This window comes from Pituophis catenifer, unplaced genomic scaffold, assembly GCF_029215685.1.
Source record: "Pituophis catenifer annectens isolate HBS135680 unplaced genomic scaffold, rPitCat1.0.hap2 SCAF_3, whole genome shotgun sequence".
Lineage (NCBI taxonomy): Eukaryota > Metazoa > Chordata > Lepidosauria > Squamata > Colubridae > Pituophis > Pituophis catenifer.
Window position 1 is genome coordinate 187,637,393 of NW_027256883.1, and position 25,263 is coordinate 187,662,655.

Genomic DNA, 25,263 nt, shown 5'->3' on the forward strand with positions numbered 1-25,263 from the left:
TACTGAATTTTCCCAACTGCCTGGGTTTCACAAAATCCATAAATAAAGAAGATTCTTTGGATTAAAATAGCACTGTGCCACAAATCAGCCAACCCATTTTAGGCCACCCTGTTCTAAGAATACAACTGCTATCAACAGAGTGAACTCCCACAAGAATTCTATAGAATTTCAAACAACACCCATTATAACTTTGCATAGTGTGAACCAAGTCATTATATCAAAGGTGGATAACCTGGAAATTGACAGCTGTTTATTCCCAGTTTGAAGTGGGAAATACATGAAATTGTAGTGCAGGTTCTAAAATAGGCATACGACTGTCTACTTAGAAATCATTCCACCCATGTGTAATATGGCAGCATGGGTGAGAGGAATAAACCCTGAGGAACCCTATTCTGGAGTAACCCCAGGCATGATCACTCCCCCCACATCTGTGATGACTGGAACTACATGCTCAAGAAAGGACAGGGTCACTGCAAAACCGTTCTTCCAAGTGCCAATGTTTGCAGGCAGTCCAGAAAGATGATCATGGGTACTGTGCTGTACCAACTACTGAGAGATTTAAGAGGACCAAGACTAGCATGTCCCCTCCTTTCAGGTCTCACCAAAAGTCATCCATCAAAGCAAGCAATGCCATTTTAATCCTACACCCAGATATGATGCTCAACTGTAGAAAACCCAGGAAATGGTTCCTCTAAGATCCTCTAAAATCTAAATCTCCAAAACAATCCCTATAAATGAAAGTTAGAGATTAGGTGATAGTTTCCTAAATTGGCTGGCCAAAAGATGTCTTCTGAAGATAACTATAAATTAAACCATTCTTACTTTCATGATGACCACCATTAGCCATAATTCATCTCCAGAAATCCAGCTTCACTCCTTCTTAGTAAGGGAATTTAGTAAGTTCCCTGTCAGCCCTACTATAAGAAAACTTACATTAACATATATTTATTTAAACGAACTTTGAATCTCAATAGATCTATAAAACCTCTTTTAATATTGCTCTTCAGTCTTCCCTAATTAGTTAGCCTTCGAACATGCGGAACTACAAGTCCCATAAACACCAGTTTATACAAGTCTACTCGAAGCAGATCCTATTTCCAACATTAAATTGGGGGAGGAGGATATTATATTTTATTCAACGGTTCTCTAGTTCAGGTTCTCGAGTGTTATACGTTTAAATATGCAGCTCGAAATTCCGTTATTTCAATAAAAAGAAGTTTTTGGACGCATATGCTTGCACATGCACCTACCCAGCAAAGTGGCAAATCAAATCCTAGTCTAGTCTAAAACAATTTTTCTTAATCTCACGGATTTTAATATGTTATTTGGGGGAATTCTGGGAATTGAAGTCCACACATCTTAAAGTCTGGGGTTGAGAAACTCTCTTCAAAGGGAGGAGCGGAACCGGCAACGCGCGCGGGTTTAATACTGGTCTCCATGGTGATTCGTCTCGTGAACGGAACAGTCCTTTAGAAGCCTTTGTTTCGAGTCGGAGAAAAGACGGGGAGGGACCTGACGGCCGGCAAGCTTTTTCTCTCGCCATGGAGGCAGCCGGAGGGGTGTTCCAATTCCGCGACGTCCGATGGGACCCGGACCCGATGCTGGAAGCTCACCCGGCGGTGCGGCTGCCGGCTCCGGTTCCTCTGGTGCTGGATAACGGTTCGTTCCAACTGCGTTTGGGCTGGGCCTGCCCGCAAGCCGCAGTGCCCGGCGAGCCCTTGCTCCAGTTCCGCTCCTTAGTTGCTCGAAGCCGGGGAGCTCGCGGCGGCGCTGGCCCGGAAACCCAGGTGGGCAACGATCTGGGCAGCCCCGAACCCCTCCGATGGCTCCTCCGCTCGCCTTTCGACCGCAACGTGCCGGTTCAGATGGAGCTGCAGGAGCAGCTCTTCGATCACGGCTTCCAGCGCCTGGGCGTCTCCTCGCAGGTAAGGAAGGCAGAAGTGACCCGCCCGTTGGTACCGTTGGATCCTCAGCCGCGACAGTTGAGAAGCTTTCAACGACTTTGGACTCGCGGCGCAGTTGTTATAGGGCCAACGGAACTGCTAACCTAGATTTGCCGGGGCGTAAAGGAAATGGGACTTTATATTATATTTATTATATAAATATAATAATTTTATATTTATTTATATTTATTATATTTATTTATTATCATTTATATTTATTATCATTTATATTTATTATAGGGATGCTATGGCTCAGTGGCTAAGACTCTGAGCTTGTCAATCAAAAGGTTGGCAGTGAGAGTAACAGAATTGGAAGGGACCTTGGAGGTCATCTAGTCCAACCCCCTGCTCATGCAGGAGACCTATACTAGGGATTTGAACCACTGAACTGCCAACCTTTCAGTTCAGTGGTTCGAATCCCTAGTAATGGGATGAGCTCAGCTTCTGTCCTAGCTTCTGCCAACCTAGCAGTTCGAAAGCACATCAAAAATTCAAATAGAAAAATAGGGCCACCTCTGGTGGGAAGGTAACAGCGTTCCATGCGCATTTGGCATTTAGTCATGCCAGCCACATGACCACAGAGACGTCTTTGGACAGTGCTGGCTCTTCGGCTTTGAAACTGAGATGAGTACCACCCTCTAGAGTCGGGAACGACTAGCACATATGTGCGAAGGGAACCTTTACCTTTACCTTTAAAGGAAATGGACTCCATGGTAACATTTGTACGGAAGGCCTCTCTGGGGCTCAACAAATTTTTCTGCGGAAGCATTGCCTCCCTAACTGATGTTCAGTAGAATTCATACCGCAGTGACTATAAGGCTGGAATGCATAAATTAGTGACAGGGTTAGATCGATAAGTGTCCTCAAACAAACAAATCCAGTGTTCTTCCAAACAAATTGGGAGAAGGTAATATAAGGCTTTTCTTAAGGGATATGGGATATATAGTTAGCAAAATATATATAGAAATACAGAAGTGGGCTCTGATATGAAGGACTAGTGCATTATGTATTAGGTATGTTCGCCACCTTGAATTATATATTAAAAAGGAGGCATAAAAGCATAACTATCTTATTAAAGCATGTATGGAGCATCTTTTGCATATTTGTGGCACATATAACATTACATTTACAAGGGTTAAATGAAAAGTAATGCCCCATCCAAAATTTCAGTTTAAATAGGACATTTTAATAAATAAAATAAATAAATACAATAATAATACATAATAAATAAAAAAAATAATTCCTGAAATGAGCCAGTTTGGTTTAGTGGTTAATGCACCAGACTAGAAAGCAGGAGACCATGAGTTCAAGTCCTGCCTTAGCTATCAAGGTCACCTGCGTAACTTTGGGCCAATCACTTCTTGTTGTGGGTAAAATAGGAGGAGGAAAGTGCTGGATATGTTCATTGTTTTTAGATATTTGTAAAAATAATAAAGGTGAGATATAAATACATAAATAATAAATGAACTCTTTTGTATCCTCCATATGCTTTTCCACATAATCATCATCATTTGCTATGCACCTTGGGGAACAATGGACAAACTTCTTAAATCTTTCATTAAAGAATTCCACGCTGATCCTGACAATCCTTTTCTATCTTCATTTGAGTCAGACACCCGTGAGATATTATTCTTTCCATTTTCCAAAAAGGTGGAAGTTGCATGGCACCAAATCTGGATTGGCAAATGGTATTAAACAGAGTGATCAACTTTACAGTTATTATTATTCCTATCTTTTGTATAATTGGTCAATTCAAGCAATGAACATACCCTAACATCCCTGCCTTCTATTTTCCCACAACAACAACCCTGTGGGATAGATTGGGATGAGAAAGTGTGATTGGCTCAAAGTCTCCTAGATTCTAGGCCAGCACCTTAATCATCACGTACACGGCTCTTGAGTGGCTTTTGGGGTGTGAGACCTGACATTGCCATAAATTCTTGTGCTTCTGAATTGTTGTTTCAGTGTTAAGTGTTGCAATGTAGCACTCAAAGTTGATATTGGTGCCAGCTTCACCATGTGAATAATACCATCTATATTCCAAACACCTGTACCTGACTTTTCCGGCTGCAATCTGGATTTTGTATTTTTTTCCTCAAAGAGAAAACTTTATGATGATTTCCAGAAAAGGACACTTTATTTCTGGTCATCATAATAGGCTCATGTTGTTGTAATGAGGTGTTACAGTGCTGTGAAGAAATTCCTTACCTTTATTTTCATAACATGACAATTGCTGACAGCTGTTGAAGGTTTCATCTATGCTGTCAGCATGTAAAAAACCTTCTTGCATGAACTTTCTGGTATTGAAAAACATCAAGAATGTGACATATGTTTCTGGAAAATGCCAAACTTGACAACAATTTGTCTTTGAGTGATTCATCAGCTGCCCTTAATTAGTTCATTAACTTTTCTCATTTATAATAGGATGGTTGCTGCCACAGATTGTCCACTTTATTTTTGGTCACATAAATCAGCTCTTCATCGTCTTTACATTTTTTTTTGTTCCAGTGATACATAGTACAGTAGAACCTCTGGTCACGACCATAATTCGTTCCATAACTTTGGTCGCAAACCGATTTGGTCGTGACCCGAACCTAATTTTGGAAATTTGGCGCTTACAAAAAAAATGGCACGGAAGGGGATATCGGCTGCGGGGGGGAAAATGTGATTTTTTTTTTGGTCGTAACCCAATTTGGTCATGGTCAGAAGCGTTCGTGACCAGTGGTTCTACTGTACTGATGCTAGTAGTACCATAAACAACCTGCATTCATTGTTGAACTTCATTTGGAAGGACTCCACCAGCAGTCAAAAATTGAATCAGGGCATTGCTTAAAGTGCAGTGATTATTTCTGCTTCATGAACAGCAGCAATACAGTCTTCTCTCACACTTCCCCCCCCCCCCCAACTAAAGTGAAAGAAGCGATGCTAAAGAATGTGTCAGAGCTTCTGTACACCAGTGTGGCAATCTTTTGGCAACATATAACATTGGAGTTATTTGTTTTCATTCAGCCCTCGTCTTACAGGGCTGGTCTGCCAAAATCAGGTAACCATCAGATGGTGTCAAATGCTTGGAATGGTTTACCAGACTAGAATGGGTTACCTTGGCATCACTATTAATTTATCTAAAACAATACATATATATATTTTGGAAGTATTTTGCGCCTAAGAGAAGGGAGAAGGAATGATAGTACAAATTATGTGGAAGATGCCAGATTATCAGTCTTTGGTGTTAGACACTTCCAAATTATAAAAATGCTTTTTCCCTTTTGGTATATATTAAATATTTTTACAGAGAGCTCAAGCGCATATTGTTATCCTAGCACTTGAACTCTCAAATCCATATTATTTTGTAAAAAATAAAAGTAGTACCTGAGCCTTGGGCAAAGAATGTACGCTCGGAAGAGTTGTAGTGAGATTAGAATTATAGTGTGCATGCATTTCCCCTGGTGATTAAATTAATGGAAACATACAAATGCCCAGTTTGCAAAATTGCTTTCTACATGGCTAATCTGCAGAGTAAATTAGCCAGTCCAGATCCTTTGTGGGAAAAAGTTCAGTTATGAAGCATTGCTATTTCCAAGAAAAAGTACATTATCCAAGTATGAGAACAGCATAATTCTTGTTTTGTAAGTGTTGCACATTTAACAGCACTTAAGCTTTTTTGGTGAATGATGAACAGAATCTGTGGTATGCAGATTACACTTCTAGAAAAATCCTTCTGTGTTCATTAATGTACATACACACATTTTAGTTTGCATATCTGTGGAAGAACATATAAGTAATAATGCCTATCAAAGATACCATGTGTTGGACTTCCGGTTTGCGAGCCTCGGCGACGGCGGTGTTTCTTTAAAGACCGCCAGCCCCGCCGCCTGTAGAGCCGCCCCGCGATCGAGGAGCGGCTCGAAAACTCCAAAATCTTGAAGATTGAAGGAGAAGAGATAGCAGGGTACAGGTTGAGCCCCTGTAACCCCCCAGGGAACTGTTTCTGGGGAGGAAACAGGCGTGGCTCCCTTCCAACCTGCTGAAACTCCGGGCGGCGTGGGACGTTTCTGCTAATTAGCAGAACAAGCCGGCAGCAGCAAACTCTTAAAGCGAAAGGAACTAATTTTAACAATCAACGGAAATATCAACTTGAATCCAGAAACTTGAAAACTGCAAGTATCAGTGCTTTGTTGACTTTCTAATTTAAAAGAGAAAGTGAGTGAGTGAAAGTGATTTGAAAAAAAATGGCGCCCAGCATTTGAGTTAACGAGCTAATGAAAGTGGATTTGTGAAGCCTTCCTGCTTTGTTACAAAGTTATAAAGCTGCTACAAAGTTGCTCTATCTAAAGAAAAAATTTCTTTTTCTAAAATTTGACTTTGTTTTACTTCAGCTTCACTTGATTAAATCTGGGGGACTTTTTTAGAAGCTTTTGTGGAAGAGGGAAAGGAAAAAGAACTTCCCTCTTTAGAAAAATTAGCTTACGTGGCACAATGGCTTCAAAGAAGCAGGAAGGGAAGGCATCAGGGGGGGGATCCCCCACACATAAACATCAAACGCAACTTCCCCCTGCTCAACAGTCACAAACTCAGAAAAAAGAAATTGATGTGGGAGATTTAAAAGACTTTATTTCTAAAACTTTGGATGAAAAATTTCAAGAATCTCAACAGGAAATAGATCATAAACTTCAAAAATCACATGAGGAATTTCTGCAGGAAATTAATGAAGTTAAAGATATGGTGAAGCAGAATCAAAATATGGTGACCAAAAAAATATCAGAAGTGGCGTCTGGCCTGGCAAATTTTATTGGGAAAGTTGATTTTAAAGTTGAAGAACTCAAACTAGAAGTTAATGTTAGGATGAAAGATAATGACTATAAAATTGAAGAAGCTGATAATAAAATGCAGAGAATTGAAGATGAGATTGTCATGATACAATTCCGGGCGATGGAATTTGCCATACGGCTTCGGGGAATTCGAGAGGAGGAGAGACAGGACTTGAGACAAGTTTGCTCTGAAGCCTTGGCTAAGATCTTACAAGTTAACCCTGATCTGGTATTTCACAAAATAGATAAAATTTACAGAGTGAACTCTTGGGTGGCCAGACAAAGACAACTGCCTAGAGATGTGGTCATATATTTTACTGAGAGAGAAATTAGAAATGAAATCCTCCAAAAATCTTTTCACACCTCTGTACAAGTGGGGGGCTCACGACTTGTAATTTTTAAAGAATTACCTCCTAAAATGCTGAAAGCTAGAAAAGAATTTGGTTTTCTTGTTAAGGAATTGAAAGACTTACAGATACCCTTCCGGTGGGACGCGCCAGCTGGGATAATTTTTAGATATAAGGGAGAAGGATATCGATTGAATACTGTGGAGAAGGCACAACATTTTTATAGTACTATTCTTAAGGAAAGAACACCATCTCCACGTACATCTACAGTTTTGGAGATTAAGGAGAGTGAAGAGAGGCAATTGGAAGAACAGCCTAAGCAGGAATTAGAAAATGTGCAAGGTGCAGAAGGAGGTTTTCTGAGTGAGCCCTTGCTGGATTCTTCTCCAATTTTGGATTTGATTCAGTTGACTGAAGTTAAAGATCAACGTATAACTAGAGCTCAATCCAAATTACTTAAACAAAAGCAACAACAACAACAGGAAAGACAAGACAAGAAGGCAGCAAAGAGTACCCCACAAGAGAGTGGAGCTATGGGAGGAGCAAGATCGAAGCTCCTGGATGAACTTCAAATATTTTGCTCTGCGCTCCAGAAACAGGCCGATGACCCTTAAGTGTTTATCTTGGAATGTTAATGGGTTGAATTCAGCACAGAAAAGGAAGAAACTATTTACATATTTGAAACAATTTAATAATGATATAATATGTTTACAAGAAACGCATATTACAACTCAAGATCAGAAATATCTGATAAATTCAAAATTAGGAGTACATTATATATCTTCAACTTCGCAGAAAAAGAATGGTGTGGTTATTTATGTAAATAAAAAATTAACAGCAAAAGTTATAGAAGTAGATCAAGATGGTAGGTTTGTAGCAATTGAATTGCTTACAGCAAATGGTCAAATTCTTTTGATTGGAATTTATGCTCCCAACCAACAACAGGATTGTTTTTACAAGATGTTACATACTAAAATAGTGCAATGGGACTATAGATCTATTTTATTTATGGGAGATTGGAATGGAGTAATTGATTCTAAATTAGACAAAAAGAGCTTGGCAAAGTCTAGAATTAGACTACCGCAGACTTTTTTTGATTTGAAAGAAGATATGGAACTAAAAGATGTTTGGAGAATACATAATCCAAATGAATTGGATTACACTTTCTTTTCCGATAGACATAGATCCTTTTCTAGGATTGATTTTATCCTGTTGTCAAATGATCTACTTATTAAGACAAAAAGAACAAAGATTTTTCCAAGAACTTTGACTGACCATAGCCCTGTATGGATAGAAATTGAGATGGATAAGGTTGAGAGACGTTTTTGGAGATTAAATGAGAATTTGTTTAGATATGAAAAAAATACAATAGAACTTAAAAAGCATTTGAAAGAATTTTTTGAGATAAATTTGAATAAAGGTACCCCAATTGAAATTGTTTGGGACGCTAGTAAAGCTTATATGAGAGGGGTACTTATCTACATGAATTCTAAACATAGACTGTTCCGACAAAAGAAAAGATCTGAGTTGGAAATGGAAATAAAGAATAAGGAACAATTACTTATTAAAAACCCAACAGATGAAAGAATACGAAGTGCTATAAAACTTTTGAAAGACCAATTTCAAATGCTTATTGCGGAACAAGTTGCAACAAGTTTACAATACGCGAAGCATAATACATTTTGCAATGCCAATAAACCGGGCAGATGGTTGGCTTACACACTGAGGAAAAAACAAAGTATACGGACTATTGATAGTATTAACATTGGAGGGAAAGAAATTTTTCAACAAAAATTAATTAAAGAAGCTTTTGTGGATTATTATACTAAATTATATGCCAAAGAAGAGGTGCAGAATGGACTTATAGAAAAATATTTAAAGGATAAGAGAGTTACAAAAATTACTGATCAACAAAAGGAAAGAATGAATTATCCTATAACAGAGGAGGAGATAATAGCAGCAATTAAGCAGCTAAAAACAGCCAAAGCTCCTGGCACGGATGGTTTGACTGCAGTGTATTACAAAACTTTACAAGCTGAAATGGTGGAACAACTTAGAGACTTATTTTGCAATATTCAACAAGGGGGTAAAATACCCCCATCTTGGACAACTGCTTATATATCTCTGATACCAAAGGAACAAGTTGGTCCTAAAAAACCAGAGAACTACAGACCAATATCTCTTTTGAACACAGACTATAAAATTTATGCGAAGGTATTAGCCAACAGGTTGATGCCAGTAATCCAAAAAGTAATTCATGAGGACCAAGCGGGATTTATTGAGGGCAGATATATGAAGGATAATGTAAGGCAAGTAATAGACTTATTGGAATATCTTGATAAGAATAAACAGATTTCTGCAGTGCTGGTTTTTTTGGATGCGGAGAAAGCCTTTGATAGAGTGGATTGGAACTTTCTACTAAAGACTTTAAAAAAGATGGGCTTTGGGGACCAATTTATACAGTCGATCTCAGCAATTTATCAAGAGCAAAAAGCACAGATTATTATTAATGGAAGTTTGACGACAGAGTTTAAAATTGAAAAAGGAACAAGACAGGGATGTCCGTTGTCCCCACTTTTATTTATATTAACATTGGAAGTCTTGCTAAATACAATACGGGACTCAAAAATTTTGAAAGGTATAGTGATAAGGCAAGAGGATTATAGAATAAAGGCATTTGCAGATGATCTGGTTGTTACCCTATCACAACCAATGGAATCAATAATCCTGATGAACGACATTATACAAGACTATGGTAGAGTTTCAGGTTTTAAACTGAACTCAAAAAAGACTAAAATGATAGTTAAGAATATGACACAAGATCGTAAACACGAGCTTGAAAGGAGGGCAGGTTTTGAAATTGTACCTAAGGTAAAATATCTTGGAATTCAGGTTGCAGAATCAAATATGAAATTGTTTCAAAATAATTATGAGGTGTTGTGGCGAGAGGTTCAGAAAGACATGGAGATTTGGAAAAAGCTGCAACTGTCTTTACTTGGAAGAATAGCAGCAGTTAAGATGAATATTTTGCCAAGATTTCTGTTTTTGTTCCAAATGATTCCGGTGCTTAAAAGTGACAAACAACTGAAAGTCTGGCAGTCTGGTGTGAATAAGTTTGTCTGGAACGAGAAAAAGCCGAGAGTGAAATTGAAAATTATGCAAGATGTTCCAGAAAGAGGAGGCCTTAAACTCCCAAACCTACAGTTATATTATGATGCAGCAGCTTTAACTTTAACAAGTGACTGGTTTGGAAATAAAAAGGCTGGAATATTGAATGCAGAAAGTTTTGATCTTGAATTTGGATGGCATGCTTACTTATTCTATGAAAATAAAGTGGATAAAGTATTTAAAAGTCATATACTTAGAGACTCCTTGATGAAAGTTTGGAAGAAGCACCGACTCAAATGGGATTATAAAATACCGCTATGGCTGGATCTTGGTCATACCTTGTGGAATACAAATATAATGTCACTCGGGGGGTTTTTATATAAAGAGGTTCTTTTTACAGATGCGGGCAGATGGCAGCTGAAGACATTGCAGACACTGTTGGACGAAGGGATTAATTTAACCTGGTTACAATATAATCAATTACAAATGAGATGGAAAGAGGACCAAAAAACTGGTATTATGTTGCATGAGGAAGAATTGGTTAGACATATAAGAGAGAAAGGTCCAATGCATATTAAAAGGCTTTATAATGTTTTGTTAGAAAGAGATTCAGAAACGGAATTAGTTAAAGATTGTATGATTAAGTGGGCACAGAATTTTGAAGAACCAGTGATGCTGGAAACTTGGGAAAAAATTTGGGTTCAGAATGTTAAATTTACACAGTCGCAAAACCTGAGAGAAAATTTTTATAAAATGTTTTATAGATGGCATTTAGATCCTAAAAAGTTGTCATGTATGTACCCTAATGTTCAGCCAAAATGTTGGAGATGCGAATGTTTGGATGCTACGTATTATCATGTATGGTGGACCTGTAGGAAAGTTAAGGCTTTTTGGATAAAAATTTGGTGGGTCATGCAGAATGTTTTGAAGAAAAAAATTCAATTTTCTCCACAATTGTTTTTATTGGGTATAGTTAAGGGTTTTACACGGGGTGAAATAAAACTAATATTGTATATGATAACAGCAGCAAGATTGTTGATAGGTAAATACTGGAAGAATGAAGCTTTGCCTACTATCGAGGAATGGACTTTGAAGATGGCCAGTTTTGCAGAGATGGCGAAGATTTCAGCGTATTTAAAAGATTGTTCACAAGAGACTTATGAATGGGAATGGAAAAGGTGGATAGAATATGTTCAGAACAAATACCAAACTAGAAAGTATCAAATAGCTTTTATTTGAAAATAATGTATTAGAAATATTTTAATGTAAAGAGACAAAGAGGAAAAATTATATAGGGGGAGGGATGGGTTCAGGTTTATTTATTAGTGTTATTAGTTATGAGTATGTAATAGGGAAGTCTGGGGGGGGAGGGTTAGGGAGGGTTAGGGAGGATGGGAAGTTTGGGGAGGGTGGTGGGGGGGTGAAAAAAGGGGTGAAAATGTAATTGTAAAACTTTTGCAATAAAAGATACCATGTGTTGGGGGTTATGTCCTTACATGTAAAATTAAATTTCTAAGTGCTCTATTTGTAGGAATTTGTAATAAACATCAGTGACCTCAACATGGTGATATATGCATCATGAAATCTGTACATATGTCTGTCATGTCATTTGATGAAGTTACAATGTAGAAGTCATCATTTTATCTTCCTTCACTGTCCCTATTTATGAATATAGCTACATTGATCATCTTAAACTGTCTTGTTGAGGATTCACAGATTGTCACTTCTTGTTTTAATTTTGTTATAGGGCTGTGTTGACCATCCAATTGTGATAACAGAGGCTGTCTGCAACCCTCTCTATTCAAGGCAAATGATGTCAGAGCTCCTATTTGAATGCTACCAGGTTCCAAAGGTTTCTTATGGTGTAGACAGCTTGTACAGTTTCTATCATAACAAAAGGCAAGGCTGGCCTTGCAGTGGGCTCATAGTTTCTTCTGGATACCAGTGTACTCATATTTTACCAGTCTTAGAAGGCAGGTGAGTTATTTCCTGTTTTCCAATAGAATATAAATTTTCATAAATTACTAAATAATTACCTTTTTGTGTGTGTCTACAATTTAAACTTCTGGCCTGAGTTTGGGATGCCTTGATAAATCACTTTCACTGAAGAATGGACAGAAACCTGACTCTGTCTTCCTGAATTCTTTCACTGATTTTTGATAGAATTAATTAAGATGCTTTTCATTATTATATTACTCATTGGGACTTGGGTGCACATACTTCGATGTGAGATCAGTTCTATAGAATGTGTGGAAGATTGTATTTTGGGAATCTTTACCTTAGTTCGTCTGCACCAGATTTTGAGATATCTATGGGTTTTGTCTTTTTCTTTTTAATATCTACAACAAAGAACTGCAACTTTTTTCTCTAGGGCTACACCATATATATGGTGTCAGCATTCCGAGTAATGCACCCATTGGAAGCAGAACTCCGAGGCAGGTAGATTCCTCTAAGAACATGTTCATTGGATACACCATTTCAGCACAACCGGTGAAAACCAACTCTGAAAGTTCCTGCGGTTTTCACCTAATTAAAAGAGAAAAATTTTCCCCCTTCCAGCTGTCATCAGTCACATTGTCCAATGAATACACCTGGCAGGCTCCTCTCCTCCTCCTCCTTCACCAGCCACCTGTTACAATGACCTTGGTTCCCACAGGAAAAGTTTTTATTTTGACTGTAAGCTGAGCTATCTACTTCCCCCTCCCCTTCTTTCTCAGGCTTCGTGGCAACTGTGAGGAAGCACAAGATGGCTTCAGCCAGGTTCGCTTCAGAGTTGACATATGGCAGATATAGTCACTCTGAGATGAGATGGGCAGCAAACAAATTTAATAAATAAATTAAAATAAATAAATATTTATGTCCACACTCTAAAAATGGTGCTGGGAATGCTGAGGGGTTTTTTGAAAGGGAACTTCAGGAGTTAGGTAAAATGTGCCCTGTAATACTCTGCAAGCTTTAAGTCATCCAAATTACTCTAGTGCTGCTTAAAGTTCTGCAAATTCCCCAAATGCAAAAAAAAAACAAAACAAAAAAACCACAACCTAGCATTTTTTATTTTGTGTAGGGGGGGTGGGGCAGGAATGTGGTGCCTTTGACTCCAGAACTATACTGATGGGTGACATATTGTCCTTGGACAATTGTTATTCCCCAAGCTACATTAACCTGCTAACATAAATTAGAAGAATGCGTTGATAAGTTGGCACAATGTTGTTCTTTTCCTTTTTCATCTTCTAATTTCAAGGAAATAATGGAAAAACCCTAGACAGACCTATGTGGGCAGTTTAGGTTTAATGAGAAACGAACAACCTTAAATATGCGCAAGATAAAATTGAAATCTGCATGTTAGAGAATGTTCTCATCTCAGTGGAAGTATATAACTAAAGGGCCAGTTTAGCTATTTGGAGTTCTCGTAATTAGTGACTTTATTTGTAATATATTCTGCTAAACATTATAATGGTTTCTATGATTTTGCCTTGGTGTGTTGCATAATATAGCCATTGAAGTTTATTGAACTTTTATTGAATACTAATTTAGTAATTACTATTGAACTTTTATTGAATAAATGTAGCCACTGAACAAACAGTGTTTACAGTACAACCACTATTTACATGTAATTTTGGAGATTAGCAATGTCTTAATTTAAAGCATACTATGCTTATTTAGTTTGTATGTTTATGATGTTCAAGCTTGATTTTAATAATCTATTGCACTAAAAATCTCAAATGGTACGAAATATGGCAGTTAAAAATAACTATAGCAGAAACTAATTTTCATTCTTCTGTTTTGTATCACTTACACTGGCTGCTTATCATTTTTCTGATTCACCCAATTTAATGCCCTGTCAGAGATTGAGAACCAAATCAACCTTCTTCTTAGTTGTCTTAAATCTCTTATGTAGCCTTTGGGAGTGTATTAAATATGTTTTTCTTTTATTCAATTAGATTCTCTCTTGGATAATTTTTATTTTAAGCATAATTTAATTTTTTGTGAATTGGGATATTTTAACTGTATTTTGATTATTTTTGTATCCCCAAGTAATGAAGATTTCTTAAGAGTTTCCACTACATGAGTGAAACCAACCAATATTGATGATAATATTGACTGTGGACATGACATAAATGGCTACTTGAAAAGTCTTTAGAACTTGGTTTCTGATAGAGAGAATGAAACTGTTCCGTACAGCCTAATTTTTCCTCCATTTTTATGAAATATTAGATTAGATGCGCGAAACTGTAAGCGCATAAATCTTGGAGGATGCCAGGCAGCTCTTTATCTCCAGCGCCTCCTGCAATTGAAATATCCAGGGCATTTTGCTGCCATCACGCTTAGCCGTGTGGAAGAAATACTCCATGAGCACAGCTACATCGCGGAAGATTATAAAGAAGGTAAGGCATTGCTGTCAACAGTTATCATGTAACTTTATTTCTTTTGTGTCATCTGATTTTGTAAAACACAGCGTTTGGCAGTCTTAAAAAAATAGAGTGAATTTTATACTACTAAAGCAGGGGTGTCAAACTCGCGGGCCAGATGTGTCACGTGCTGGCTCCACCCCCGTCTGGTTTAGCGAAAGGGGGGAGGAAGTCCCGATACGTCACGTGTCGCTGCCATGACAATGCGAGTTTGACACTCCTGTACTAAAAAGATTAGAAAGTATCTAAAATTGCTTTGCAAATCTGAATAAGACATTAGAAAATATGTAATTATTACAGCATCCAAAAATACAGTATTTTAGTTTAGTTCTAACAAATAATAGTTTAGTAGCACAAAAAATAGTTTAGTCCACAAAAAACCAATATCCTCTTAATCAAAAGAAGATAGAAATGTGTGGTAAACAGGAGTCTCCTGAACTGTTTTGGTTGGAATTGTGTTCCATTAAAGGACCAGGCTGGCATGCTGTGTAAATCAGCCACAGTGGCTTATTCCAAAAAACTCAGTTAAATAAATGATGACTTAATATAAATGCAGCCAATGTATTTTCAGTGAATAGGATGAAATAACCACAGCCTTATCTAAAGAATACAAATCTTTTAACATGCTTTGATTTCATATATCTGGAATCATTGGAACAAACTCTGTGTATGGTTCTTCAGTCCAGGAAGTTCAGCAAACAGGGTGTAGCAGCTAAATACATATTATTGGTTAAATCAACAAATGTGTTTAGAGTGAATAGAGAGATGAAAAATGAGTTCACTGGAAAATTGTGTTTGCATTGTATAAATAGACACCAATATAGTGCATGTTGTTCTATGTTGTTGCAATTTTATATTTTAAGAATAAGCACAAGCCAAATCATTAATAGAGCAATATAGGGATTGTGTGGATTGCTTTATTTTTTACATTTTTCTTTAACTTACTGTATATCACGAATGATTTGATATATTCTCTCATATTGTAAAATATACAATATGAAAAATAACATAATTAGAGTAAGATTGTTGAAAACAGTGGAATTTAAGATGGACTTAATTAATTTTAAGTGTTGATTTTAGTGGATGTACTGTAATTATGCTACCAATTGGATATAAGATACCTCACCCACCCTAAAATCCATTTGAACTCTACCTTTGGCTTCATTGGAAAGCTGTTAAAACATGGCAGTTTTGACAAGTCTCTAGAGATTAACTTCTGCACTTTTCTGCCATCTGTTTGGTAGCATGCTTTTTAAAAAATTTGAATTGCTTTTGATCAGTGTCATGCTGTTTATTTATGATGCTACTCATCTATGGTTTAGGTTTGTGAACTGCCTAGAAATGTGGAACTACACCAGTAATAAAAATAAAGCACAGTGGGCTAGGTCAATATTTGATTCCCTTGAAATCAACCTAATTATGACCTGTTTATTTGAGATCTAAGAAGAACCAGATAGTTAGATCCTAAACTGCTGAAGTTGAACATAATCACACAATCTGACCCAACAGTTGGCTTTATAAAGGCCATTTTATAAAGGAAATGAGAAGAGTTGCTTCCCCAATTTTGATCATACTGATTGCTAAGTTTCATTAATGCATGCTGTTTGCCTTTTCTGGTTGGTTTGCATTGGAATTTTCTTAGAAAATACTATTTTTCCCTGCAGTTGCTGTTTTCTAATTTCTGTTTTTTTGGCATCAGATAAATACAGTTTCTTCTTGTTCCTTCGCTCATATAGATTGGTGCAATACCATAAAAGTCATGTAGGTTTTCCCACAGCAGGCAATTTATTTATTAAATATTGGGTAGAAGTTAGTTCTCTCTTTCCTGTCACCTTCTCTCCCCCCCCCCCCCAAAAAAAAATATCCTACATTGCTTTTTCTTAATTTCTCAGGGCATTCGAATAGGAGTTTATTGATCAAAAATTATTACTATGATTGTTCTGAGCAAAAATCATTACTGTGATTTGAACAGAGATGCAAAAGTGGCGATCACCTGAATACTATGAGAACAATGTGCATAAGATGCAGCTGCCTTTTTCAAATAAGCTCCTTGGAAGCACCATCACGTCTGAGGAGAAGCAAGAGCGACGGCAGCAACAACTTCGACGGCTTCAGGAACTTAATGCTCGCCGTCGAGAAGAAAAGCTTCAGCTGGATCAAGAGAGACTGGAGAGGCTTCTTTATGTTCAGGTAACTCCATGCACTGCTGGAATTGGAATTTTAGTTAGGAGGAAGTGAAAAATGAGAAACTGGGGGAGGATTATTCTTGGAATTGTATTCTCTGTGAAATATTTGTTCTCAGAGGGTCATTGTCATTTTATTCAAGTGAAGGAATTAAAGATGGTAATCAATTGCCAGCAAATAACAAGTCGCTTATTTAGGAATCAATTTGGTTCTCTTTTCCAGATGTAATTTTTCTGCAGAAATTCCCTTAGTTATAATAGAAAATAGACAGTGAAGGCTAGTGATTTGTAGCAGGTTAACAGTAAAAGTAGATTCTTACTAATGCTTCCTTTTGTAGGAACTGCTAGAAGATGGCCAGGTGGATCAGTTTCACAAAGCTTTGATGGAACTGAACATGGACTCTGCTGAGGAACTGCAGTCTTATATCCACAAGCTCAGTTTGGCCATTGAGCAAACTAAGCAGAAAATCCTCCAGGCAGAAGTTAGTGTTGAAGTGGATGTTGTGGACAGCAAGCCAGAGGTATCATACATGGGAATCAATATTTGGGAAACAGTTTCAAGATTTTGTTCTCTTGGATGTACTGTAACTTCATACAAGTGTACACATTTCTCTCTCCTGCTCTTTGTTTTGCCATCTTTAATTCTGTCCTTAAGTCATTTGCAGCATGACAAGATGATGATACTTACTAATATTTTTCTGAAAAACAAATGTATTCCAATAGGCTTAGAGAGTTTGGGGGGTGGGGGGAGACCTCTGGGGAAATTGTAAGGAGGGAAATGTCCTTTCCTAAAACAACCAACCAAAAAGAAATCCATGAAGATTGAACAGACTTATATAGTACTCAATGAAAGCTGGAAAAGTATTAAGCAACACAAGTTAAAATCTTCACGTTTTCTAATCCCAGTTTCTTGCAGGCCTCTCTATTTACACAACTTTGTTTTAGTATTCTTGAGAAAAACTGATTTATACACAGATTAGATAATGCATATTTAAGGCCAAAGAGTCAGAAGATAAAGCCTGTTTAAGTTGGAAGTGTGACAAGTTTCTCTATTATTGTTCCCCAACCACTCATGTTTCATTATCAGAAAAAGCTCAGGACACTGAAACAGGTGCATATTAGAACATTGTAGTAATGATTGAGGAAATGGGAACAAATTAGGTACATATACGCTCTACTAGTTCTGAGATATTTAGTTCAGTAAGTATACTTAGTAGAATTGCTATCACTGAACCTTATAAAATGATCTGTATATACAAGAATTCTTGCTAGACTTAGAATCATGCAATTGCTAGAACTATTGTGTCAAATTATGGCAAAAGAAGTAGAAAAAAGCAGGAAGTGGCCATGAGCATAAATGTATGTGGATATTCATGGTAGCTACCCTGTTTCCCCCAAAATAAGGCATCCCCTGATAATAAGCCCAATTGGGCTTTTGAGTACATGGCAATAAGGCCAAGCACTTATTTCAGGGTTCCAAAAAATATAAAACACGGCCTTATTTTTGGGGAAACACAGTAACAGCTTTAAAGGCTTCACTCTCAACCTTTGTTTTTCATAGTAATTAAATTCCTTATTTATTGTTGCTATATAGGTTTTTTCCCTTGAACATTTTTAAAAAATGCTTTTTGCACATCTTTGGGGGAAAAGAGTTATGATCTGAAGATAATTACATCTTTCAAGCAATATTGCTTAAAGTATTGTAAGTCGCCCTGAGTCTCCGGAGAAAGGCAGCATATAAATCAAACAAACAAACAAACAAACAAACAAACAAACAAACAAATAAATAAATAAATAAATAAATATAGAACTTCACTCTGAAGGAAATAAGATTTACTGAATTTGGAAGTTTAAGAATATTTGTCTCTCTTCAGAAAAAAAAAGCATTGGTTTGGTTAATTGGTTATAGCACCTTTTAGAACATAACATATTCATCCTACCTTATGTGTTTGTTTTTCTTGAAATAACTTCTAATGTTTTTTCTTCCAAGATTCCTGATCTTGATCCATTGGGCAGTGAACAATCCATGGAAGATGTAGAAAGTGTGAATGATTTTGAGCCTTTATTTGCTGAGGAGCAACCTGAAGTTGAAAAACCAGTTACTACAGTACAGGTTTGTTTTTAAGTAGACACAATCTCAATTTCAGATAAATGTTTGTTTATTTGCATTGTTCTTGATGTTTAGAAGAGCTAACAGTTTACAGTATTTTACTGGAATCTCTTTCTATGCAATTTTTTGTGGGGTTTTTTTTTGGGGGGGTGATTTCTGTAGATAAATCTCTCCTTCACCTGAAACTTTCCTGCTGCTCATGCGATTACATTGCTCTCAATATGTAGAAGATGAAACAGCTTTACTCTCTTGAAATCTCTCTCCAATCTCTGCTATGCCAGGAATGGGATGGGGGAAAGAGATAAGCAGAAGTGTTGCCTCAATCATATTTACAGTCATTTTTTAGAAAGCAATTCCATCTGCTGTTTTCTTTTATTGCAATCCACTTGTATGCAATTGAAATCAGAGCTGGAAGTGTCAGGGCAGGCATGCCTTCTATAACTAGGTTTAATCATGTTGGCTATGTTATGACATTGTAGATGAGTATTTTGGGGTCCTGACTGGTGAACATGGAAGACAAAGGCAATTTCCTGTAATTATTTAACCCAAAACAACTGTGAAATCCAGAGGTTACAAGTGGTGTCTGATATAAAGGAAGTACTGGGAAACATCCTAATTACGTATGTGTATTCCTGCCAAGGGGAAAAGTGTCAAAAAGTCAGGAAGTAGAAGCAGATGCTGTGAGGAAAAGAAAACAATTCAGTGAGAAATTAGTATTCTTTGTTATTTCAGTACTAATATAAATAATGCTGTTTAATATTGTTACGCTGCATTATTTTATTATTTTTCTCATTCTGTTAAAAAATAATGATTTTGTGGGGAAAAGAAGAGGAAAGTATAGTACACGATCAGTTTCAGTTTCCCCTTTCTGCCCTTTTTTATCTTTATTTCTGGAGTGAAAAGGGATCTGACAGACAAGGAAAGATACCTGGAAAATAGAGGGCAACCATAACAAGTGAATCATTTAATTTCTTGTTCCTGGGATAGGTTGGATCTATTCCCCTCATAGGCCTTGGCCCTTCAGCAGCCTTGTTGTGATTGTTTCTGTCTGAGTAGGATCGTCTTCATTTTGCTTCTTTTAACTGCAATACTTTTAGGTCACAGTATTGCTGTTTGCATTTTACCATTTTTAGCCTTGGACGTCATGAAGCAAATGGGTTGTTCAGTTTCAGCTGAAGGGGCACAAATGTTGTGTGTAGCAGTCAGAAATTCACTAGGTGTAACTTTATCTTGGATATTGCACTGGCAGTAGCATTATTAGGTATAGTATTTTTCCTGCATGTCATCCTTACGGCTGAGGATTTCAAAGGTTGCAATTCTATGTTTTAAATGCTGTGTAGAACACACAGTGAATTTCTGCTTGTCACTCAGCTGCTAGCTTCTAGATAGCAAAACACAGGATTTCAGCTATGAAAATTTCCACTTAGAAAAGACTGGTAAGCAAGGGAGAAACTAAAACCATGCAATACTAATTCTAACAATATAGATTGAAATTGCCTTTTCCCAATTTACTGTTCTTCAAATATACTGGACTCACTTAATTTCCAGCCAGAATGGCTTTGGAGGACATTGCAGTTTGTCTAAATAGTATTAAAGTTTACCATAGCTTTCGTGTTACAAACCATATCTTTTCAGTACAATCCAGGTTTAGCATACCTGATTGCTTTTGGATCACACTTGCTGTGTTATATTTATTTGTATTGCTATTTGAAAGATAATTTTTAAAATAATCTGTCTTAATTTGCCAAGTAAGTGATGTTCCTATATGTAATTTTTAAACTATCAGACCAGTTCTAGTACCTGTAGTCTTGATTCAATTACTGTATTTTTTTGTTGACAGACAAGAAATAGTTACGTCATTGTCATATCTAATTTTCTAGTTATGTACATTCCTTATTGTGGCTTACAATTAAAATAGTAGGAATGTTCATATGGTAGAGTTTCCCGATTTTCTTTGCAACAAATTATTTCACTCATTTTATTAAATTACTGTACTACACAACTTGGAAACAAGCCTGCAATATAGTTTATCCTATCAATGCCTTGCAAAGTAGAGCGAAGAGATGAACTATAATATCATCATTATCACAACAGGTGAATCATCTTGTCCTATAACGGAAACTTGAATCTTTTGATAGGACCCAAAACTAAATAATCCAATTAATTTTTAAAATTCTTAGTGCTGCCTAATTATAATGAGAAGAAGGTGGGACTTCAGGGAAGTCCTGCCTTAGCATTTGGCCACTATAGGTGCCCCCGACATAAGTGACGTCGAGCTGGCCATGCCCACCCTACCCACGGCCCTCCGAAGTCAAACAACCCTGATGCGGCCCTCAATGAGATCAAATCTGACATCCCTGTTCTAAAGCATTGCTCTCCTGAATCTTCATGTTTTTACAGCCCGTGTTTAATTTGGCAGAGTATCATCAGCTCTTTATTGGCACAGAGAGAATCCGAGTTCCTGAAATTGTCTTTCAGCCATCTCTAATAGGAGAAGAACAGGCTGGGATAGCAGAAACCATGCAGCTTGTCCTGGACAGGTAAAGTTACAGACTTCCTGAATTCCTAACTTAAATTGATGTGCTTAAGAATATGTTCTCAGTGTTCAGAGAAAGATGCTTTGAATGATACAGTGAGTTAACATGTAGTCAACTAGCTTTGGCTCAATGTGTTGTGCAAACCCTGGCAGTTGCATTCATTCAATAAATCATGGTTCAATTAATCATGGATCATAAATTAGGTAAATTAGTGTGTTTTTTACTTATTTGCTTTCAGATTAGCCTGAATAATATTCATACTATTTTTTAAATAAGAGAAGAGGGTTTGCATTTGCAGGTTCTGAGAAAGCCAAGTTACACATTTAGCAAAGTATTGTGGGATAATATATGCTTTGTAAACTACTCTGAGGATAACATGGGGCATATTTCCAAGAAAATATATAAGAGTAGTATAGAACTATATACTTGACACATTCGGTGACACTCTGCTTTTGTGTAGCTTTAGAAAATACTGTTCAGTGTGTTGCTGTCATAGCAATTGTGTTTAAAAGTTGTGCTAGACTGGATTAATGCTACACGAAAAAAATGAGACATACCACAATCTGAGGCACACAGTTCTTTCAACTAGGGAAAGCAGGGGAAGAATGGGGAAGAGTTGAAACCTGAAGTTTGCTATAACCATTTAGAGTTATTAGTTGCCATTGCAGCTGATGAAGAAGAAAGAAATTATTTTTTTTCCAGTTTACTAAAAAATTATATATTTTCTTAATTAATTTTTCATCAGAGTTTAACAATATCTGATCACAGACTGTCCTTTCTAAAAGCCATACTTTTTCATGTCCTTATCGTATCTAGATTGCATTTGCAATTGATACCACTGTGATAGTATAATGCCCTGATCTTCAAGATCTTGCTTAGATTTTAATTTCCCTTCAGTGTCCAAAATATCTTTGTATCGAACTTCACCAAATTTAGGTATGTAAAGGCTTCCATCGTTGAGAGCCATTCTGGGATTTTCAGATAAATCTTACGTTTTATTTTTTGCCCATACAGATAGTAGTGAGTTTCTTATATAGTGATTTTGAAAGTATCTGTGAATTTTATTCTTCTCATACTATTACTTTAGAGAAGCTTTTATCATCTGGGAAGATTTTATAAATTAGGAAAAAAAGAAAATTAAAAAAAACTTTGATTTAAAAAAATACTTGTTGGGCTAAGAATTGAGTAGCAATATTTGTAGCAAACATGGTGTCAGCTTTGGAAGCCATATTAGGCCTGAAGCTTCCACACTGCCACCTTCTCATGTGTGGGAAAATAGGAGGGTGAATTTAGTAGAGGGATTGTCTTTAGACAAAATAGCATTCTTCCTTCCGGTCAAGGTCAGGATGATTCTGTACCTGGAGAAGGAGTGGTTGGAGTGCTGTCTTGAGATGGGACGGATGGTGATTGGAGCATGTGATCGATTGATATGAGGGGATGGTTTGGGGGGGTTTTGATTTACTGAGGGAAAACACAGAACTCTCATATTTGGGTTTTCCCAGATGTGCCAGTATACCTAGTTTAATAAGTAGAACTTTGAGAAGATGCTTGCTTCAGAGTTTTTAATTGGAGTTGGGGTTTTTCTGGAACTCTGACACATGGAATGAAGAATGCCACAAGAAAAAGGGACATGGTCGCTCAGTGGCTAAGACGCTGAGCTTGTCGATCAAAAGGTTGGCACTTCAGCGGTTCGAATCCCTAGTGCCGCGTAACGGGGTGAGCTCCCATTACTTGTCCCAGCTTCTGCCAACCTAGCAGTTCGAAGCACGTAAAAAATGCAAGTAGAAAAAGGGACCACCTTTGGTGGGAACGTAACAGCATTCTGTGCGCCTTTGGCGTTTAGTGATGCCGGCCACATGACCACAGAGACGTCTTTGGACAGCACTGGCTCTTTGGCTTTGAAACAGAGATGAGCACCGCCCCCTAGAGTCAGGAACGACTAGCACATATGTGCAAGGGGAACCTTTACCTTATGCCACAAAAGTGTGTATGCCACAAGAGTACCACAGAGAACAGCCACGAGGATCCTAAGATCTGATTACTTTAAGGAGGTGCAGATGAGTGCCATGTTGCACTCTTACATGCTTTTTAGTGCCTTTTTTATCTTCGAATTCTAAGCATTGTACTTCACAGCTTTATACTCTGGAAATCTTTGAAGTTTAAGCCAATCTGGGTGCCCTTTAACTTTCTGAATTTTCAGCAATAACCACATGGGCTTCACATAAACATCTGAAAAACCTAGGTCAGGGCGGGTGGTTTAGCTTGTAGAGATATGTACCATAGGTAAAATACTTCAGGGGAAAGGGAACTAAGCTATTGTTGATACACTGGCAGATTCCTGTATCAATAGTCAGACAAAAAAGAGCCTTAAATGTTTTGATAACAGGGTTAGTTTTTGTTTCTTTTTTTTAGATATTCTAAAGATCAACAGGAAAAACTTGTCCAGAATGTCTTCCTCACTGGTGGAAATGTGATGTATCCTGGAATGAAAGACAGAATCCAGAAAGAATTGCTTGAAATGAGGCCATTCCAATCAACCTTTCAGGTAGAGTATTGTCTTTGCCAATTGAAAGGGAAAATTCAAAAGCTTTATATAGTGAAATATTCAACGTTCCACCATCAGGTTATGCTCAGATTTTGTGTGCTATTTATTTATTTAATTTATGTGCCACCGATTTCACCAAGATGTGACTCTAGGCTGCTATTAATACAGTTACTGGGAGTATGCTTCCTAAAAGAGTTCAGTTGGCTACTTGAGGAAGCAGATGGACCTTTGATTTTATCCAACAAGATTATATTATTTTCAGAAGGTTTGACACATATTTGCTTTTAAATATATCCTACTTTTCTATTTATCAGTGTGCATACAGCAACTGACAAGTACACAAATAATAAAAATGCAATTGTATAAATGATGGAATGTTAAAAATCAAAGCCATAGAAACCTGTTATAATTGCAGAACATAAGTACATATTTCGGAAGGAAAAAAATTCCATTAAAAAAATTCCATAAGAGGGGAGTTCCAGTGTCACCTCCCTAGGAAAATGAAGACCGAAGAATTCATAAAGAGCCATTCTCATGAGAACCTATCTATCCTTTCCAAGTTCATCTTAAGAAGCAGGCATTTCGTGCAAGAAAAGACAATACTTGAAATTATTTCTACCAAATAGTTTTGCTTACAAATTGTCTCTATGGTGTGATATTTTTGTTGCCTTGCAGGTGCATCTTGCTTCTAATCCTGTTCTTGATGCATGGTATGGAGCTCGGGATTGGGCACTAGAGTACATGAACCGTGAAGAAGGCTGGATAACTAGGAAAGATTACGAAGAGAAAGGTGGAGAATATCTTAAGGAACACTGTGTTTCCAATGTCTATGTGCCTATCCGTCTCCCAAAGCAGGTTCCACGGACTGCCGAAACGTCAGCATCAAGTAAAGTGCCAGGGACTGCCACAAACAGCATCTCTGAGCAAACGTGATATGTGTATTATTTTTGGACGAAGGTTGTTGCTTTCCAGAACTACAAGATGGTCTACAGAATTGGATGTGCATTTCTAAGACATGTATTGGGCATCTCAGCCAAGGTACTTCTATATCTTAAAAAGGCAGCTATACTTCCCCACCCCCCACCCCCCATGACAGAAAATGTTGAGTGTCCTATGTTTGTGGTTGCCATGGGAAAAAAGGACTCGTACATCAGTTCTTGGTGTAAAAGAAACAATATGAATATTTCAGAGAAAATGCTTATTAGCCTAATTGATCAAACATATAATGTGTTTTATATTAATAAATTGTTGCCAAGGCTATTGGTTACATCAA

The 25,263-nt window shown here is 37.2% G+C and overlaps 1 protein-coding gene across 1 annotated transcript; it reads left to right on the forward strand.

The window, feature by feature from the left end:
* The first annotated feature begins 1,541 nt into the window (after window positions 1-1,541).
* On the forward strand, window positions 1,542-25,263 carry ACTR5 (actin related protein 5). Its single transcript, XM_070939973.1, has 9 exons — window positions 1,542-1,925; window positions 11,954-12,183; window positions 14,422-14,591; window positions 16,588-16,805; window positions 17,137-17,319; window positions 18,789-18,911; window positions 21,309-21,448; window positions 23,858-23,990; window positions 24,666-25,263. The coding sequence occupies exons 1-9, from the start codon at window positions 1,542-1,544 to the stop codon at window positions 24,921-24,923; spliced, it is 1,839 nt and encodes a 612-aa protein (XP_070796074.1). The 3' UTR covers window positions 24,924-25,263.

Bases quoted from the DNA above. Each gene is read 5' to 3' on its own strand.
- ACTR5 (XM_070939973.1), top strand. From the start codon at position 1,542: ATGGAGGCAGCCGGAGGGGTGTTCCAATTCCGCGACGTCCGATGGGAC. The intron at 1,926-11,953 runs GTAAGGAAGGCA...ATTTTGTTATAG, and splicing joins GCCTGGGCGTCTCCTCGCAG to GGCTGTGTTGACCATCCAAT. The intron at 12,184-14,421 runs GTGAGTTATTTC...ATGAAATATTAG, and splicing joins TTACCAGTCTTAGAAGGCAG to ATTAGATGCGCGAAACTGTA.